The 21,562-nt window shown below is 35.5% G+C and overlaps 1 protein-coding gene across 3 annotated transcripts in view; it reads right to left on the bottom strand.

The window, feature by feature from the left end:
* Positions 1-21,562, bottom strand: part of ERBB4 (erb-b2 receptor tyrosine kinase 4) — a 1,387,693-nt gene that overhangs the window by 856,393 nt on the left and 509,738 nt on the right. For all 3 annotated transcript variants that reach the window (XM_043992847.1, XM_043992848.1, XM_043992846.1), the window contains exon 2: positions 9,627-9,778. In XM_043992847.1, the coding sequence (XP_043848782.1) occupies positions 9,627-9,778 (152 nt within the window). The remainder of the gene's footprint in view (positions 1-9,626; positions 9,779-21,562) is intronic.

Below are 21,562 nucleotides of genomic sequence, written 5' to 3'. Positions count from 1 at the left end.
TGCGTACAAGCCCCTTCTTTTCTCTGAGAATCCCACCACTCTGATGCAGGTCCTTGTCACCCCATGCTTTGTCTGCCTATTTCTGTCTCTCTCCTCTTTAATTTATGATCTATTCCGTAATCAAATTAATTATCCTAAAGTATAGGTGTGACCATGTCACCATAGTCACCACTGAATTACACTTCTTGTTTACTCCCTCTTATTTTCAGGATTATAAGAATCCTTTTGGCTTTTCAAGAACTCCATAAACTGGCCCAGGGTCTACTATACTTTAATACCCCACAACACGTTTTTGATTCAATGCCACTTCCTTCTTTGTTTATTACACACAATATGTTCTACACCTCCTGACTTCATGCTTTTTTTTTTTTTTTTTTTGCATGGCAATGAGGATTAAGTGACTTGCCCAGGGTCACACAGTTAGTAAGTGTGAAGTGTCTGAGCCAAATTTGAAACTTAGGTCCTCCTGTATCCAGGGCTGGTGCTTTATCCACTGTGCCACCTAGCTGCCCCCGCCCCATTTAGATGGCCCTGACTCCATGCATTTTCACTGATAGTTCCCCATGCCTGAAAGTCTCTCCCCACCTCATCTCCAACTATTGGCTTCCCTTCAAGATTCTGATAAAATGCTGCCTCTACAGGATGCCTTTCCTGAACCCTCTTAATACCAGTGCCTTCCTGTTGAGATTATCTCTAATTTATCTTGCATATGGTTTGTTTGAATGCTATCATTCCCCAACCTCTATTATAAACTTCTTGAGGGACTTAGTTGTTTTAGCCTTGCTTTGCGTCCCTAGTACTTAGTACATTGTCTAGCACATAGTAGGCACTTACATAATACCTTACTGAATGGCTGCCATCTAGTCTATTAAAGAGTTAATGACTCTTTGAATAATAAATCATGATGATCAGCTGATGTTTTCATTAGAAACACTGTAGAGCAACCAAATGTTTTTTTTGTAAAACGAGTCATAGCTTAATTATAATATGGCTTAATGAGATCCTCATTGATCTGCTTTTTTAAGGTTTTATTGCATGTTGAGTTTTCATTTATCAACTAAGTATCTCAAATAATAGTGCATTATAGTAAGTTTGTAGTAGCTGAAACAATATTAGGAATGCATGTAAGTGAAAAGAATGTATGCCTCTTACTTTTTCCCCATCATTTGTGGCATATCACCAGGGAAGGTGGTGGCAAACATTCAGATAATTAAGGGTTTTTTTTGTTATCCCTTCTCTGAAAATGGCTATGCATGGCCCAGAAAAGTCATTCTTTCTACTCTAAAATGGCCCATTTTCAATTTTGTCTCTCATATGAATGACCGGACTATCTGTTGGTCACAGTACTACTGCTCAATAGAAAGTCAAAGGTCTCTAAGTTCCAAAGTACTAGTTAGCTTCTCACAAGTTCTATGTTAACAAATGACACCATAACCCTCCTTGACTTTCCTAAAAATGTATGTCATTGCTCACAAAGGGGGAGAAGTATGAGAATATGGATAAACAGTATGAATGTATTCAAAAAATGTATCCATGGAAATCATTTGGGTAGAACACTGTGATCAATTCTCATAAGGAAACAAGGATTAAATGTATTTCCTGCTTTTTTGAAACACACAATATTGTGGGGTGAATGTGTGAATACAATGCATATACAAAAGTATAATACAGACCAAGTTTACAGAAGAGAAACAAAGTGGTACATGAGATGGAAAGGGGAAAAGGGCATTGTCCACTGGGGAAGTCCTTGAATGGTTCATGGGAAAAGTAGCATGTGAGATCACTCTTCAAGTGTGTGTGTGTGTGTGTGTGTGTGTGTGTGTGTGTGTGTGTGTGTGTGTGTATGGTGGGGGCGGGGGGGGGAGGATGATTCATTACAGTGTTTGGGAAAACATTTTATACTGCTTAAATATAACCTTATGTGATTAAAGATTGTCCACATGCCAAATTTTGCTTGATCCAAGTAACTCTCTAGGAATGCTGGAAATGGCTATAAGATATTTCTAATCCCCCTATGTCCCAGAATCACCCAAGTAATTGTGGGTGGTTTTTATTGGAGGTTTAGCATACCCAAGAACTCCTGAAGGGACCACTCCAAGCTTCTGTTTTGGGTTACTAACATATATTTCATTCTACCTTGCATTGAGGTTGGCAAAATTGCTTAACTGTATACCTGGGGTACACAGGGTTCCTGTGTGAGAAGCCTTTGTCAACAATCCATTATGATATAAATCTTCCAGAATCTGGGGAGAGAGAGTCACACCTCCATTCCAGCCTCTATTAACCTAACCAAATGAACTAATCCATTTCTAAAACTATTTCAAATTTGGGGGTCTGTTCTCATGAACAACACAAGTATGAGGCAAGATTTGACTAAGTTGAGGGGAAATGGGATAGAACATTTTAGTTAGAGGAGATATCTTAAAGAACCATATAGCAAGGGGGAAGAAAGGCAGGAGGGAGTGTCAGTTAGTCCACTTTTGCAATCATTCAAAGAACATGGAGAGGAAATCCAAATGGAAAGACAGAATGGACCAAGATTGTGAACGGGTTATGAATGCCTGGTAATTTAATTAGAAGACAAGAGTGACTCATTGAAATTGTTCTGCAACATTTCATCTTCAAACTTTTAATGTCTCAGAAAGCTATCAGAGTTGTGAATGTTTCACTGAAAGGGTAGAAAAACAGGGGCTAGAGAAATCATTTAAGAGATACTGATTGGTTGGCAATAAGGATCTGATACTAGGGTGATGATAATATGAAGAAAGTGGATAGATGTGAGAAGTATTATGTAAGAAAAATCTGGATGTTGAAAACTGTATGGCAAGGTAGGGGAGAGGGAAGGAACATGAGTGGAAACTGAGTTTTTGAATTTAGGTGACTTTGTATATACCATAGTAGAAATAAAGAAGAAATAAGAACAAGCGGGCTTAGGAGGAAAGGAATAATATAAAAATCTCTTCTGGCACAAATAACTATTCTCTTAGTATACCTTTATAGTAATTTTTCTTTTTTTGTTTTTGTTTTGTTTTGTTTGTGGGGCAATGAGAGTTAAGTGACTTTCCCAGGGTCATACAGCTAGTAAGTGAAAAGTAGTTTCTTTCCTCAATTGAATGCAACATAATGAACTACAATTACCATAGAAAATATAATGTATTAAAGTCATTGTTGTTCGGTCTTTTTCTTGGCAAAGATACTGGGATGGATTGCCATTTTCCTCTCTAGCTCATTTTACAGATGAGGAAATGAGGAAAACAGGTTAACTGACTTGCCCAAGATTACTAGGCTAATAAGATTGGATCTGACCTCAGGTATTCCCGACTCCAAGCCCAGCACTTTATCCACTGTGCCACCCAGCTGCCCTAGCTCAGTAAGTCCATTAAAGTGGTACAAAATTAAATGCAGGAGATCCTTTCTCTTTGGGTTTGGCACTGGGGAGAGGGGGAATGGATATAGAGTGAATTAAGGTAACTATTCGCAAATTTTTTTTGTCTCAGGAACCCTTTACATTCTTTTTTATTAATATTCAATTTTAATTTTTTTCAATTATATATGAGTAAAAATTTTTAGCATTCATTTTTTAAAATTTTGAGTTCTAAACTCTCTTCTTCCCTCATTCCCCTCCTCCTTTCCAGAGGAGGCAAGGAATTTGATATAAAATATACATGTTTAGCCATTGAAACATTTCCATATTACTCATGCTACAAAAGAAATTGCAGACAAAAAACCCAAGAATAATAAAGGTTTTAAAAGTATGCTTCGATCTGGCATTCCAGACTCCATCAGTTCTTTCCTCTGGAAGTGGAAGACTTTTTTTTTATCATAAGTCCTTCAGAATTATTTCAGATCATTTTATTGCTGAGAATAGTTTAGTCATGGAATTAAAATCCCTTTACAATTTTTTTTATGAGGCAATTGGGGTTAAGTGACTTGCCCAGGGTCACACAGCTAGTAAGTGTTAAGTGTCTGAGGCCGGATTTGAAGTCAGGTTACTCCAACTCCAGGGCTGGTGCTTTATCCATTGTGCCACCTAGCTGCCCCTACCTTTACTCTTAAAATTATGGGGCCCTCACAAGGGCCCCACATTTTAATGTATATTTATGGCTACTGATATTTACTGCATCACATATTAAATCTAATCCTGTGAAAATCAGTTTTGACCTTATTGACACATTGAAATGGTTTGGGGACATCCAGCAGAGACACACAGAGAACTGCTAGATTACAGAAGGCTTCATTTAGGGGTAGTAATATGGGGGAATTCTCATTTGATCTGTCAGATAAATAATAAAACTTATTTGTGCATTTGTTATTTTGAAATTTACTTTTTTTTTTTAAACAACATGTTTTGTCAGCTCTCTCGATTTCCTCCTTTCTAGATGTTTTCCATTGTCTTTTCTGATCTGTGTTACCTGGATCCTAGAAACAGTCATTAGAGTGAGTTTTTTTTTTTCTTTCGTTGACAAGTTCCAGTTGACTAACCACATTGCGATGAGGAATCTTTTTTAATGAACTATGTGACCAGAACTGTCAGTGTGTTCCAAAAGGCCTGTGTCACCTTTGACCACCCACCCCAACCCTTCATGAAGGAGGCATAGCAGCTTCGGTCTAGGAAATATGGACAGAGCTCACCTCATTATATTGCAGTGCCTTTAAAATAGATGCTTTATTTTTTCCCTTTTGACTTTTATTGAGGTTGCTGAAAAAAATAAAAGACTGGCAAATAATAGGGTGGAAAAGATCTAATCTACATTGAATGAAGACTATGGAGAATTTATTCACTATAAGTATTAATTTTCAAGATCACAAATAAAAGTGAAAGATAATTTTTCTTCTTAATAAGCTTAATAGTTCCTGTCTCCTAATGTCCCTGTAACTGATTTTTATCTAGCTAGCCTAGGTGACAAATTTGAAAACAGAAAATCTGCCATGTACAAAGTTTATGTATTTTTCTCTCGTGTCTGACAGTGCCCAGAAAAGCTTTGTATATGTAGTAGGGGTTCAGTAACTACTTGTTGATTTGAATTAAACACAGAAGTCAAGTTTAAAGTGAAAATCTGGTAGGTCAAGTGCTCTTTAGATACATAGAATTATTGAATCCTAGGAAGGCAAAGAAAGACCAATGGGCTGACAAGGTAAAAGAAAGCTCCCAGGAATTATAATAAGGTTAAGAGGTCTAATAATTCATTTCCCTTACTTGTTTCTTTTTTGCTTTGTTGTTGAGTATTCACCTAGTACTAGACAATAATTCCAAGACTGTGATTTTATGCTTTGCCATTTTCTATGATAAGTTATAACCTTGTGGCTGCAATAAACTGTGTAATAAATAAGCTTTAAGGCTTTACTTTTGCCAATTGTATGATAGCTTATAGTGGGAATGTTCAAGATTATCAACTAGAATTCCTTTTTCAAAACAGAATGTATCATCTGTAAGAGATGAGAATGGATCAGCAAGATCAGTACTATACAGACTCACTGATACATGGATTTAATAAACATTTGTCAACTACATACTATGTGCAAAGTGGTATGCTATGCCTATAACATTGAAAAGGTTTTTTTTTTAATTATAAAATGTCTTATTTAAGAAAATGTTGCATTTTAAAATATTGATTCATTTGGGGTTCATTAAATCACTAAATGCACACACACATATACACACACACAAAATATACTTACACACTTCAGCCCATGTTCAAAAACCCAAGATTTTTATTGCATTTTGAAATTCAAGTAAAGATAAAATTCACCTCTTCTGATCATGGGAAATATGAATTTTACATAAAATACTCAACATGCTGATACTATTACATGGTACAGGCATGGAGTTTGGAATTCCTGTGCTAAGTAACAGTCACTTTGCTAGTACATGTGGTTGAAAAGCTAGAAAATATATTTCAGGAAACAAGAAAATTCCCTAAACTTATGGAAAGAATTAATGATTTCACAATCAAAAGAAAGAGTAAGACTGAGTAAATCGTAATACTTCTGATATACTTTTAAGCATTGTCAATATTTGTCTATTTGGAAGATGTAAAAAAAAAACACATGGTGTGGTAGTTTTAAAAAAATGGTTTGGTTGTTGGTGTTCAGTTGTTTCAGGTCATATCCAACCGTTTGTGACCCCACTTGGGGTTTCTTGCAAAGATACTGATTGGTTTACCTTTTCCTTCACAGCTCATTTAATAGATGAGGAGACTGGAGGCAAACAGGCTTAAGTCCACTTGCCCAGGGACACACATCTAGTACCTGATGCTAGATTTGAACTCAGTTAAGATGAGTCTTCTTGACTCTAGGTCTGATATTCTATCACTGTGCCACATAGCTGCCAAATAATTGGATGGCAAATCAAAAAGACTTGGTTTTAATGATCTGACTCAGCCACCTACTAGAATGTGATCCTGTGATTTCACCTCACTTCACCTCAGTTTCCTCATCTACAAAAACGAAGTAATTATCATGAAAAAAGTACATTGTTAGTGAAAACTGCTGCAAAAATATGAGTTGGTGTTATGGAGTTCTTATGTAAATCCATGCTGCAATCTAACACTCAGAAAAAGAGTGCTTTATTTCCAATTTATCCTTTATATATTGCTTGTTTGTACGTACTTGTTTTCATATTTTCTCCACCATTAGACTAGAGTTCCTTAAGAACATGGATTGTATTCCTCCCTTCTTTGTATCCCCAATGCTTATCACAGTTCTTGGCTCATAATAAATATAGTTAATAAATAATTGAATGACCAAAACAAAATGGTCTCTTTTTCTTAGTAACTACTTTTTTGGGGGATTCTTCTATATCTGAACAGTTATGTGATATGAACGAATGATTTGGAGACACAAAATATCTGCAATGTTATCATGATTTTGAAATGAAGAGCAATATCTCTGGAATAAAAGGATACTCAGTCTGAAATAAGAGGGATATCATAATGTAAGGGAAAGAAAGCTTTAATTTAGACTTAGAGGTCCTGGTTTGGCTTTCCTATTTGCTAGGGATTTGAGTGAGTGAGTGAATGAATGAAAATGTACTTATTAATCACTAACTATGTGCTAAGGTCTGGGGATAAAAATCAGAGTAAGTAGGCAGCCTCTACCTTCAACGTGATTACATTCTAATAAAGAAAGAGAACACTTAAAGGAGAACTACTGGTATGTTTTGAATTAGCTGGGAAGTCATAAGCGGACCTGTTACAGGGTGGGATAAGGAGAAAGCTCATCTCTGTACCTTTTTCTGTACCTGTCTCCACATATGAAAAAAAGAGGGGCTTTGATTAGATAACCAAAGTTCCTTTAAGCACTATATCTCTTGATCTTATGACAACAGTGGCAAGAATTACTAAACTGATTTTTTAGTTCAAAAAATGTACAATAAAAATATAAATCTTTGTTAAGATTTTTTAAATGAATTTTTAGTTGGAAATAGATTTGCTTAAAATTCATTTCAGCAGAAAATGCATTACATTTACTGGCCCTGGAGTGAGGAGGACCTGAGTTCAAATTTGACCTCAGATACTTGACACTTACTAGCTGTGTAACCTTCGGCAAGTCACTTAACCCCAATGCCTCACAAAAACAAAAACAGGATGCACTGACCTAGTTTATAGAGAAGAATGGTATTAAGTAACATTCTTTTTTTTTTTTTTTTTTTGCGGGGCAATGGGGGTTAAGTGACTTGCCCAGGGTCACACAGCTAGTAAGTGTCAAGTGTCTGAGGCCGGATTTGAACTCAGGTACTCCTGAATCCAGGGCCGGTGCTTAATCCACTGCACCACCTAGCCGCCCCCATTAAGTAACATTCTGAAGCCAAAGAAAGGTGTCAGCTCCATCTTTGTAAAATATGTAATGTCAGTCAGAGGCAAAATAAAATTTTTAAAAAGCCCCACATAAGATTGAAAAAGTAATCTACTATGCTTTCTTTTCTATTTTAGTGACTCAAATTAAATATTATGAAAAAAGTAACCAAAATATCTCAACCCTGCCAGAATTACATGTTGTTGCATTTAACTATCTTCACCATTTTCACGGAAATACTGGGGCATCAATTAAAATGATTTTCAGTTTAATTTTCATTTTTTTATCATTAGGGAGCTTATTTTTTCAGGTAATTATTTATAATCCATGTCCTTTGGAAAACCACTTACTTTGTAGCAATAAGAGAAACCTTATCTGTGTTTAACATAGCCAATCTAAGCAGATTCTAGATCTAGAGTCAATGTTTAACTTTAACTAATTTCCATGAAATCTCCAAAAATGGCACATCTCTGAGGCAAATGGTTTCCCAATATGACTTCTTAAATTCTTTTAAAAAAGTTATCTAGAATTCATATTACATATTTTCCTTAACCATCTTTAAGATTAAAAAAAAAAACTCATTAGTCTCAGACACCATTAACCAAACCACAACTGCCATCAAAGCATTGGAACTTGTGCTCATTTCCTCCACCAATACTGACTGTAAAGTCAACATAAGATGTGCAAATCATAAGCTCATCCCTATAATTAAAATTTGGTGGTGGTTCATTTTGAAAAGACATCAACTGTCCTAGAAGTGCTTATTTAGTTAATGCAGGTCAAAAGTCCCTGAGTGCCTGAGCAAACAAGGAGTTATAAAAATTTAATTATATTGCTGAAAAGTGTACTGCACGAGAGAACCAAAAAAAAAAAAAATCCATAGGTGTTTCTGTAAGTCCTTCTTCTTCCATGATTTATAAAATGCAAACTTCACAAAAATTCATCCATACATAAAATAACTATAAATTAAATATTTAAATATTCTATTGAATTCTTGCTTTAAAACAAAGAATCCTTCTGTACCAAAAAGGACCATCCCCGCCATTATCCTTTTTTTGAAATTTAGATTTGTCCTGTATCAGTTTTTCTTAAGGCAAAACATACCTATATTCAGTTTTTCCTGCTCACATAGCAAGCATCACCAAAAATATTCATCTAATACCTTGCTGACGAAAGAATGAAAAAAAAAATGTTTTCAGCACTAACATCTTTGTGTTTCCTCACATACATTTATTTTTATACGCATATTTTCCATACTCATAAATACATATATTATATTGCATTGTTTTATTATATCATTTGTATTATATTTCATAGTTTGTGCAGTAACTGCTTCTGTCTCTCCTTGGTAACATATGCTGGTCTAATAACTTCAAAAGACTAGACAACTGAGAAAGGCAAGGAAAAGAGACTACCTGCTAAAGCCACCAATACTTATGTGCTTTGCTACTGACCTTCCCAATTCCTATCCTAAGTGGCTTTCCACCTGCTGGCAATTTAGAAAGAGGCAGACTTGCTAAATGTCATATGCTAGGCACTGACAGTATCAGCTATCAAACATCCTGGGTAACTGTAACTGCTCTATACTCAGGATGTCAGTTTTGACAGAATTGTTATCCTTCTTCTTTTCCCTTTTTATGCTTTTTGGGATCTCTTATCTCCTGCCTACACTCATGATCCTTGCCAGCTGAAGGAACATAGTTTCTCCAGTTATGAGCAAGTAGGTTTGCTTTTATGCATTATGACATAAGTGGCCACTCACAAATAAGAGGGGAGAAAGGAGAAGGAAGAGGAGGAGGAAAAGGAGAGAGAGAGAGGGAGGAAAATTTTACCCGTAAGAAGGAGAGATCACGATTGTGCTCGATGCTGGTTATCTCCAGGTTGCCCATGACTACCTCACAGTTTTCATAGTATTTACGCAAGGCACGATATTGCTGCTCCAGGTCAGAGAGAGAGCTCAGTTTGTTTTCTGTTCCAGCACACACTGCAAAAACAAATAAATATATATGTGCATAAAGTCACAGCCTTCTGAATAACACAAAGCCCCCCCACCCCCCCAAAAAAAAACACCAAAACAACAACAAATTATGGTAGATATCATTCAGATTGGCATTCTGCTGCTCAATTAAGACTATGACAGACAACCCCTGACTACAGACAGTGAAAAAAGCAATGGAATCTCTGTGAAACTATTAGCAGAATAACTAAATTTAACTTTATCCAAGATTAGAAGTAAAGATAGGGCAGCTAGGTGGCACAGTGGATAAAGCACCAGCCCTGGATTCAGGAGGACCTGAGTTCAAAGCTGGCCTCAGACACTTGACACTAGCTGTGTGACCATAGGCAAGTCACTTAACCCTATTGCCCCACAAATTAATTAATTAATTAATTTTTAAAAAGAAGTAAAGTTAACACATGAGTATGCATTTATGCATATGTGTATAATATTTACAAAACTAAGTATATATGAATAACCCTTCCTTATGTTCAAGGAATTTATACTCTATAGGGGATAATACAAAACATTTACAAAAAAAATACACATTATATTGTGGCAAGAATATAAGGCTTTTCTTTTTTTTCTTTTTTTGCAGGGCAGTGACGGTTAAGTGACTTGCCCAGGGTCACACAGCAAGTAAGTGTCAAGTGTCTGAGGTCAGATTTTAACTCAGGTCCTCCTGAATCCAGGGCTGGCACTTCATCCACTGCACCACTTAGCTGCCCCCCAAGAATATAAGCCTTTTTGAAAATCGTACTTTACTAAAGAACTTTTGTGATTATTATGAAATCGAGTCAAATTTGGTTCTGGCTGTAGTCTGTGTATCTTCTGTCTGAGGGCTAGCTAAGCTAAATGGAGAAAAGCTCATGATAAGGAAGTTGTACCCATGGAGTGATTTTTTTTTTTTAAAACATAGTAACAAGTAGCATGGAATATGATGTAGATTCAGTTGGGCATTTTAGATAGCCAGCTGGCCTTGAGGCTAGTACTTTAAGGCTAATACCTTAGTCCTAGACTTGCCTCTGACACATATTGACTATGTGATAGCCAAGGAAAATCATTTTTCTCCAAGCTATAGAAAATTCTCTAAAATAAATATTCTTAAACTCTGTGTGTGTGTGTGTGTGTGTGTGTGTGTGTGTGTGTGTGTGTGTGTGTGTGTGTGTGAGAGAGAGAGAGAGAGAGAGAGAGAGGAAATCATTTGTCAGTCTGTGAGGCCTACCTGAAATAAAGCTTTTGAATACATAAAAGAAATGTGATTATAAAAGTTCATTACAATGTAGTAATTCAATTATATTGAAATGTAGTTCATATATATATATATATACATATATGTGTGTATGTGTGTGTGTGTGTATATATATATATATATATATTTAAAGTTCATGGATCACTGCTTTAAGACTATAAATAATAGAGAAGGTGCCAACATCCTTTGGTAAAGTTTAGTCATTCCTGTATCCTCTATATTAATGAAATCACAAACCTATACCCTATCCCTTAACCCTTATGTAGTACCTATCTCTAACCCAGGAAATGAAGGAAAATATAAAACAGCCAATACAACCCCTTCCAGGACCACAGTGGCAAGAAAGATGGTTCCAAGATGCGTTACAAGAATAACAGTTCTTCTGTCATCTACTAAAATCAATCTAACTATTGGTACTCAGTTCTTACCCAGTGATATCCATATTGAAATTGCTGATATAAATAAAACCACAAGATAGAATTAAATCTCACCCAAATGAAAAGAGAACTTACATAAAAGAATTTGATGGAGAGGTTTCATCATGGCAAAACGAAACCTCATTTCATGAGTTACACAGCAATCTTATCTAGCCATGTTCATAAAGAATATGACAGGACAGTGTGAAGAAAAATGTCATTTCCTTTGAAAAAGATGAATAAGTAGAGAAAGTCTGTGAAAATTTGACATGTTCCTACAAATTAAGTAAGCATATACCTTGATGTTTGGTAATTCCAATATGAATGTGGGAACTGAGGAAGATGTAGAAAACTCCTTAAAAATATAGTTCCAGTAAGGGAAATAAGGGGGGAAAAAATGGCTTGAAGACAAAAATCTCATACCAACATAATATGAATCCTTCCTTAAAAAAGATAATGAGAAGACAGTGGATGGGAAAAGCACCCCAAGAGAGCTCCTCTCCTCTCCCAATATATTAATTAAATTGATTACACATTGGCAAACAAGGAATGACTGATTACTGAAATAGCTTTCATTTGAAGATTAGTGATATATAGTAAAGGTTAAAATGTAAAACAAACTAGATGGGAGTTGCCAAATTACAACTCCTTAATTGGGATGAATTGCCTACTTTTGTACAGTCCACACCTAAATTTTTAAGAAAGTTTTAAAAATTAAATTTTTTTAATTTAAAAAATGCATTAAAAATTCTTGGCTTTTCAATCATTTGGATTTAGTCTATAGGAAATTGTTTGCAGCCCATGAATTAGATGATGGAATAAAGATGTGTACTTATTGTATTTAAACAAGCTCTCCACTCCCTAAAATAGGAAATGGACAAAGGTAAAGCTATAAATGTCATTATTCTATTTCATAGATACATAACAAATGTAATAAAGTTGTTGTAATAAGAAGGCTGAAAAAATCCAGGTTTCCACTAATAAATACCAATTCTCCACCATATGGAAAAGCATGGCAAACCATAATACCAGTTTAGAAGACAAACTTATTTTCAAGACATTTGATAGAAAAATGAAAAGATTTCAAATGATACATGGCTTCACAAAATTTGCAAAGCAATTGAGGAAAAGATGAGCCATCAACTAGGATGTAACTCAAGGAAAGTAAGAAAAAAACTGAACAAATTTGCCAGTGTTTTAAAATTAATCCATTTTCTTTAGGAGAGATAACAGAACCACCAAATTTATACTGTGCCATTTCAAGATATGACATACTATGAAAAGAAGCAGTAGTAGCACCTAAGAAGAGAAAATGATGAAAATCAACTGACCTTGCCCCAAAATGTAGAGAAGATATCTAAAAATCTGGGAAAAATGGCTGTCACTAAGTGATCAATTCAAAGTATTTCTAAGATTACAAAATTATTGGAAAGACAAAATCAGATGGTTTTGTTCTCTGAAGACTTAGAGGCTTTGGTTTATCTTCTATGGAGAATTTCTGGAAAGATATCAACAGGAGCACCCAATGAAGAGAAATGAGAGATTTTACAAATTTCCATTAGTAGAGGAATACGTACACTAATAAAATCTTGTAGACACAATTAAGAAAACATTGCTTCCACCTGGGAAAATTATAGAACTTCACAAAAGAGTTAGAATTTTCAGTTTGGTTTTGAATTTAACACTTGAAATATCATGGGTATAGATGGGAATGAAGGGCATTTTACTCAAAATAAACGGCATGAGTCCAAGCATGGATTTAGGAACACAGTAAAGTATATAGACATGCTTAGATTACCAAACACTGATTACCAGGGCATACACCTTTTACAAATTGACTAGTTCTATTCCAGTTGAATAGCCCTATTATGTAATAAAAATTATAAGATAAGAATGACAAATACAGTATGTGAAAGAAAAAAACAAAGGATTAATTATGTTGGGGGTAATTTTTCATTTGAATAATTTAAAACGATTCTAAATTTTCCACATAAAAAAGAGAAAACGATTATGTCATGTACTCTTTGATACTCACACAGCAAGTTTTATTAATTAAATTTTTTTAATTGAGTTTTACTGACATCTTTTGTCTTTTAATCCATTAAAGTTTTCCTTCTTAGAAAACAGTTAAGCGAAACTATTATAGGTGACATAGGAATAATGAAACCCCAAAGTATCAAACTTGTCTTGGGGTTTGAGTTTACCAACAAGAGAGATCCATCTGTCTTGACAGAGATGCCCCAAAGTGAGTTTAAATGGAACTTTCATATACTTAAATGACAAAGGAGGGTGGAGGCTTAATGCAAAATGATATTGGGACAGTATGTTGCAAGAGCTGGCTGATCAAATAAGACGCCTTGACCTAAATGACTAAGCTGATTTCTGAAAAGAGGGAACCTTTGAAGTCTCACTGAATAGCCATGATCACATAGAATATTCTTGTGGAGCTATCATTGGAGTGAGGAATATAGAAAGGAGATACTTTAATTGGTGTGCTAATGCTTAACACAAAATGGAGGGAGTTGTGTTCAGATTATCAAGATGGAGTGAGCTGTGTTTAATTTGTGATCCATAATTCCAACAAAATTGATTTAATTTGATGTCCTATGTGTATGCAGAATCCTTCTAACTACCCCGATAGTAATAAAGTTGTCAAGAATTGTGTATATCATTTTCCCATATGGAAAGGTAAACAATTTAATCTTATTAAATCTGATTTCTCTTTCATGTTTACCTTTTTTTGCTTCTCTTGAGTCTTGTTTTTGAAAGTCGAATTTTGAAAGTCCTTTTGTCAGGAGTGCTTGAAAGTCCTTTATTTCATTAAATATTATTTTTTCCTCTGAAGGATTATACTGAGTTTTTCTGGGTGGATTATTTTTGGTTATAATTTTAGCCCTTTTGTCCCCAAGAATATCATAGACCAAGCCTTCCACTACTTTAAAATAGTAGCTTCTAAATCTTGTCTAATCCTGACAGTAGTTCTATGATATTTTAATGATTTCTTTCTTGCTGTTTGAACTATTTTCTCTTTGACCTAGGAGCTCTGAAAGTTGATTTTAATATTCATGAAAATTTTCAGTTTGGAATTTCTTTCATGTGGTTCTAAGATATTAACACAGTTTTACTTGACAACTTATTGGAAGATGATATCTAGGCTTTTTGTTTAATCATGGCTTTCAGGTAGTCAAACAATTTTTAAATCATCTCTCCTTGAACTATTTTCCAGGATACTTGTGGTTCCTCCCCGCCCCCCCTCTGCCCCGTTATGATACACTTCACATTTTCTTCATTTTTTTTTTCATTCTTTCATCTACATTTTATTGTTTCTTGATATGTCATGGAGTCATTCACTTCAACTTGCCCGATTTTAAGTCTTAAAGATTTATTTTCTTCAGTGAATTTTTGTACCTCTTTTTCCACTTGTCAAATTCCGTTTTTTTATTCTTTGGTATTGTTTTGCCTTTTTTATCATCCTGTTAATTGTCTTTCCATTATTTTACCCTTACTTCCATTTCAATACCTAGTTTTTTGTTGTTGTTTTTTTCTCGGACACACATTTGATTTTGAAAATATCTTTTCAGCTCTTCCAGGAATTCTTATGATGGTTGTGTTCAATTCATATTTTATTTTCCTTTGAAGTTTTGTTTGTAGCTATTTTGACTTCCTTCTTCTAAGTTTGTGTCTTTATCTTCCCTGTTGCCACAGTAACTTTTTAGGGTCAGGTTTGTTTTGGTTGTTTGTACATATTTCCCAGCCTATGTCTTAACTTTGAATTTATGTTAAATTTGGGTTCCATTCCCAGTTGGGGGTCAGGGAGAGGCACTGTCCTAGGCTTGAGGCTTTTTGCACTAATGTTTTCAGAGCTACTTCTAGGAGTTTGGTTGTTTTCAATGCTTCCAAGTTGGTGTGATCTGGGGAGTGGTATGGTCAGTGCTCTCTTGGGATTTCAATCAATAATGTTCCTTAGGGTAATTGCTCTTTCAGGACTAGAAGAGATACTGTTCCTCAAGGTGCCCATGTCCTTGAGACTAAAGAGATACTGCTAATCAGAGCCCCTGCTTCCTCATGATCAAAAGTACTCCTCTCCACCCTTGAACTGTAACCCAGAAGTGGGTATAGGCAATGGAGTTGCCAAAGAGCTTCCATTACTATATTCAGTGCTTGCAAAGGGGTCAGCTGTAAACTTTTTCTGACTGGTTATCAGGTGCACTTACCACCTCTAGCTTATGAGCTCCCAACACTATAGCTGCTTCTATCACCACTACCTAGTTTTACCAATGTTGTTTCAACCACCTGAGCTTTGGACTAACCTCCATTCCCAAGTCACAAATTTCTCCTTTTAAACTTCTAAGTTGTCTTGGGTTAAAAGAACGTCTCACTCTTGTCTTTTGTTGACTTTGCTACTCCAGATTTTGATTTGAGGCATTATTTTAAGTTGTATGGAAGGGACTGTGGTGAAAGGTCGGCTGAGTGTTTCCTCTATGCTGCCATCTTGGTTCCACTCTGGAACAAGTCTCTTAACCTTTTATCATGCTAGGAAATTCTTTAAAATTATAAGTGACATAGAATCTGCTGATTTTCTTTTTTCATTTGTAAGGTACTTATATCAATGAAATCACACTGACAGACTTTTCCAATGATGATGATGATAATAATGGCAGTTTGCAATCCAGTCTCTACTTATTCTATGTATGGATCCTGAGCCCACCATCCTGGTATCTGCAAATGCTCCATCCACTCCCCTCACCTGCTTCCAGTTGGAGATTGCAAACAGTCTGAAATAAAATTTCAACATGTCCTGTTTTGCATCCCAGTTCCAAGAAATTGCTAAACCACAATATCCTAGGTTCAGTAGACAAGCATGATGAAGAAAAAAACTTACGAAAATCTGCCTCAGAGTCCTTTAAGCAGATATCCCACCTTTACCCCTCTTTGGCCCTATAAAAATCACTGCTCCCTCCCTGAACTACTGGAGCAGGAGAGTCACACTTGCTGGTGAACTAAATAACCCTTGTTTTGGTTTACAAATGTCTGGTCTTATTACCTGGTTATTCCTATTATATGCTCCTCACATGTGCTCCCTGTTTATGTTTTCCATTTGAACTCTATAATTCTAAATTTTATTATTTAATAATTGTACCAAAGAACAAGTTGTTTCATACACACACACACACACACACACATATATATATGTATGTATGTATGTATACTGAGAGAGAGAGAGAGAATGTTTTGTGTCCCTAATTAAACAAAGTTCCCTGCGAGCCAAAATTATATTATCTGTTTGCTCATCATACCCACCCCCCCATCTCCAAATGATTGTGAAGAGTTTTCCTAGCAAGTACTCCATATAGGCATGCTGATTTGACAGGTAAGTCCTCCTTAAGTTAACTGGTAAGATAATGTTTTTCAGACTGTGTTCCTTTGACTCTCACACAGAAAACCAATCTTCTTTGCTATCTGTTTTAGTTGAACACTGCTTATAAGTTCATATTCTGCGGAAAGCCCTCAGAGGTTGGTCAAAACTCATTACAGGAAAGCAAAGCTGTAGCCTTACAAATCTAGAATCTTTGTGCCCAGTAACATATTGTGCGCAACAACAAATATTTCTTATATGTCTGTTATGTGCTAGCGTCTGGAGATACAAAGGCTGATGGAAAAGTTCCCCCTCCTTCCAGAATTGAAAGGGAAAAAGAGATAAAACAGGCATGAAGAAAAGTAAATATCTGAGGGGTTTTGTTTGTTTTAGGAAGGAAACAACACTAAAACATGAAGTATCTGGAAAGGTTTCAGAGAGGGGGTGATATCTGAACTGATCTTTAAAGGAAGCTCAGTTTAGTCAGGGATGAGGAAAAGGACATGGGTAATGGCTTTAACAAATAAAGGGAAGCAGTAGATAGAAGTCTGAGTTTGGGGAATATCAACTATTCTGATTTGGCTAGAAGATGGGAGTTCTTGAAGGGGGGGTTATATGAAATAAGGTTATAAGTTATTTCACCATTCCCTGAGAATCACTGAAGATTTTTTGAGGAAAGGAATGGCATTGCTAGATCTGTACTTAAGAGGGCTGTTTTGGCATCTGTGTGGAAGAAGGATGGTGGAGGGGAGAAAAAGGTAACCAGGAGATCACATTGAAAAGCTATTACAATAGTTTAGGACACAGGTGATGCGGTGGTAGTCCTTTGAACTGAGGTGGTAAATTTTTGATGGCAGAAAAGAGAGGGACATGAAAAATATATATATATATATATATATATATATATGAATGGTGAATCACCACCACATATTTTTTCATATTGATAGCAAGGTGACTCAGTGGTAAAATGCTATGCTTGGATTTAGGAAGATCTGAGTTCAAATTCACGATCAGATATTTACTAGATGTGTGATCCTGGGCAAGTCACTTAAAATTTCTATTTATCGAGGCAGCTAGGTGGCACAGTGGATAAAGCAGTGGCCCTGGATTCAGGAGGACCTGAGTTCAAATTCAGCCTCAAACACTTGACATTTACTAGCTGTGTGACCCTGGGCAAGTCACTTAACCCTCATTCACATGCCAAAAGAAAAAGAAAGAAAGAAAAGAAAATGAAAAATTTATATTGGCCTTAGTTTCCTCTGCTATAAAATGGTGATAATAAAACAGGGTTTTAATAATAAAAAAGGGTTATTGTGAAGATCAAATGAAATAACATTATAAAGTACTTAACACAGTGCCTTGCATATATTAGATGCTATAAAATGTTTATTCCAACCTTTCTTCCCAAATGTAAACTCCTCAAAATTCTGACATGACTCTATCTGTCCTACCTAATGCCCCCTCATATAAATTCCCAAATGCCCCCTCAATTCCTGGTACATAGTTGTCTGATGCATATTTAGATCTTGTCCATTTCTACCTCTATACCTTTGCTCAGACTGGGACCCTAGTAAGAATATTCTCTAATTTTTCCTCTCCTTATACACTAAGGATCAAGTCCCAACCCCTCCATAGTCTTTCTTGATTACCTCTGACTAGATTATTCATCTTTTGCGGGGGGCAGGGCAATGAGGGTTAAGTGACTTGCCCAAGGTCTCACAGTTAGCAGGTGTCAAGTGTCTGTGGTCGAATTTGAACTGAGGTCCTCCTGAATACAGGGCCAGTGCTTTATCCACTGTACCACTGAGCTGCCCCAATATTTATTATTTTCTTAGAGCTCTTACTCTGCTTATGATTGGGATCGCATCATTCATTAATTAATTATATGTAGTTTTGTATTCGGGCAGTTGGGGCTCATAAGCCTTGGCAGGCAACCCGCCTAGGGAAAGGAAGGAACCCTGATTTTAAACCTCCACTGCCTTGCGGCTATACCCATATATGGGAAAGGCTTCTGGAGTTAACCCTGAGGAAAAACCAGGAATAGGAGTCCCTTAGGCAGTTGGATGTTGGACATCACATCCCTCTGGCAACTCCTGCAGCAGCACTGGGGCCAAACTGTATTGGCTCTGCCTCTCCTTTGGATCCACCAATGTCGCAGAGAGGGAAAACCTGCTGCATTGGCAACAGTATGTTTTCCAATTGATCCGCCCAGGCCAGCACCCTGGAGAGGACACTCCAGCTACTCCTCATGAGGTAGATACAACACGAGATGCGGCAGTTACCGATTATAAGTCACTCAGGAGCTGCGGCTCCTATATACTACTGCACAGCCACACTGTGGCCTGTGGCTCTTCGGGGCACTGATCCATGGTCTTCCGCGATTGATGGAGGCCTACACAGTTTTGTATTGTTCACTAGCTATTCTATTACAATTTGTCTACTTTCCTCAGCTACTAATTAGAGGTACATTGTTTAGGCCACTTTTGAATTCTCTGTCCTGCCTAACACATCTTCTATGCTGGGCACAATTTTAGCTTTTCAAAAGATGAATGTTGTAAGACATTACATCTCTTCCTATATCTGTAAATATAAGTAGCTCCTATATACCTGCCTGTAAAGCAAGTGGCTTACTATGATTTTCATGATCTCTCCCAGTCCATATTCCTTATACTTCCTCAGACACTTTAGTTATAAGATAAACAAGCAACTCTATTCACTTAAACTAAGTTACATGGAAAGTTTTAACACATGGATTTATTTTTTTAAAGTTCTGAACATTTCCATTTTTCAAAAATATTCAATGTTGTAAACTAATCAATACTAAAAAAAGAAAAGGTGGACCAAAGGGGAGAATCAGCTGTTGTTTATCATTAAGTAATTTTTAATCAAGCAGTAATCTGCCACTTTTTCCCACTTAAGTTGTGGTCAATCAAGGGATAGATAACTGGTATTAATATTTTTTAAAAAGATATATACATGAACATGAATTCAGAGTAGTAATATAAATATATATATATATACATATATATATGTCCTTGGCAATCTATATTAAAGGTAAATATGAAATAAAAGAATCCTGGCACCTTTCCTAATTAAAGTATATTTTTAAATTATAGAATACAGTTATTCTTTAATTTTGTTTGTTTCAAATTGCTGTCATACAAAAGCAATTCATCTATTTCTTCCCTCAAGCAGAGAATAAAAATCTATAAATATCCAATGTGGGGGATGATTTCATATACCTTATTGAGTGAAAATTTAAGGGGTGGTTCTTGCCACAAATTAGCAAAACAATTTTTTTCTATAAGCACTTATCTTGCTTAATTTAAATATTTAAATTTAAATATATATTATGTTTGTTTTTCTATGTTGTGTTATGTTATGATGTATATCACAACATGACATAACATATATTACATTCACACACACATATATATATAATATATACATACACAGTTGTATGGGTAACATGAAACGTGATTGTTCTAGACACAAAGGCCTAGAGTGTATATGTAGACATACATACAAACATATATACATGCACATATATAAGACGTGATATAAATATATTTATATAATATATCTATATACACATATAAATTATATATGTGTGTGTGTGTACACACATGCTAGGCCTTTATGTCTAGAACAATCCCATGTTTCATGTTACCCATAACACCAGCACTGCCTTCTGTCATTCTTATAACTTTTGAAACCGCTAGCCTTTTTAACTGATTTAGGAACGGCATCAACCTTTTATTCTATATATACCACCAACTATATATGACAGAACTCAAAAATCCATTGTCTACATGATATTTTATGTATCCAGAATCAGTGAGGAATAAGCTATTACACAGAAGAGGGGCTTTGCTTCATTTCATTTTAATTCAACAGATGTTTATTAAGTCCTTACAATATCCAAAGCCCCATAATAAATAACATAAGTTTATCTGACTCTTAAGAAGCTTAAAACATAATAGAGAGAAGATAGAAAAATATATTATACAAGTATGACAGAGAAGTAAGAAGAAATAGAGTAGGAAGAGAAAACAGGTTAGGCCTTCCAAAAATGGATGAGATTAATTCCTTTGAGAAACATGAGTTCTAGTGCTTTACAAAATTATGAAAATGACAAAATGACAGGTGGAATAATTAACATGATGTACTTGACAAGGAATAAAAAAGATGCTACATTAAATAATTAGAAAACGAAGGGATTCCCATCAATTAAGAAACGGCTGAACAGGTAGTGGTTTATGATTGGGATGGAATACTATTGTGATATAATGAAATGAAATGTGAAATAATGAGCAGAATGGTTTAAGACCTGAGAAGACATATGAATGAATGCAAAAGGAAGTGAGCAGAACCAGGAGACCACTGTACACACTAACATCAATATTGTAAGGATTGATCAACTATGAAAGACTTTAGCTACGCTGATCAAGACAATTCCAAAGGAACCATTGTGAAAAATGCTCTCCAGAGAGAGAACTGATGAACTCTGAGAGCAGGTTGAAGTATACTTAAAAACAAAACAAAGCAAAACAAAAAAACTTCGTTTTTCTTGATTTTGGAGTGTTTTCTTTTGCAACGTGACTAACATGCAAATATGTATTACATGACTTCACATGTATAACTGATATATCACTTGCCTTCTCAAGGGGTAAGGCAGGGGTGGGAAGGAGAGAGAAAATTTTGAACTCAAAAATTTTTTTTAATTAATATTAAATTTTTACATGCAA

Source organism: Dromiciops gliroides, chromosome 3 (genome assembly GCF_019393635.1).
Source record: "Dromiciops gliroides isolate mDroGli1 chromosome 3, mDroGli1.pri, whole genome shotgun sequence".
Lineage (NCBI taxonomy): Eukaryota > Metazoa > Chordata > Mammalia > Microbiotheria > Microbiotheriidae > Dromiciops > Dromiciops gliroides.
This window is presented reverse-complemented; position numbering and strand designations above follow the sequence as displayed.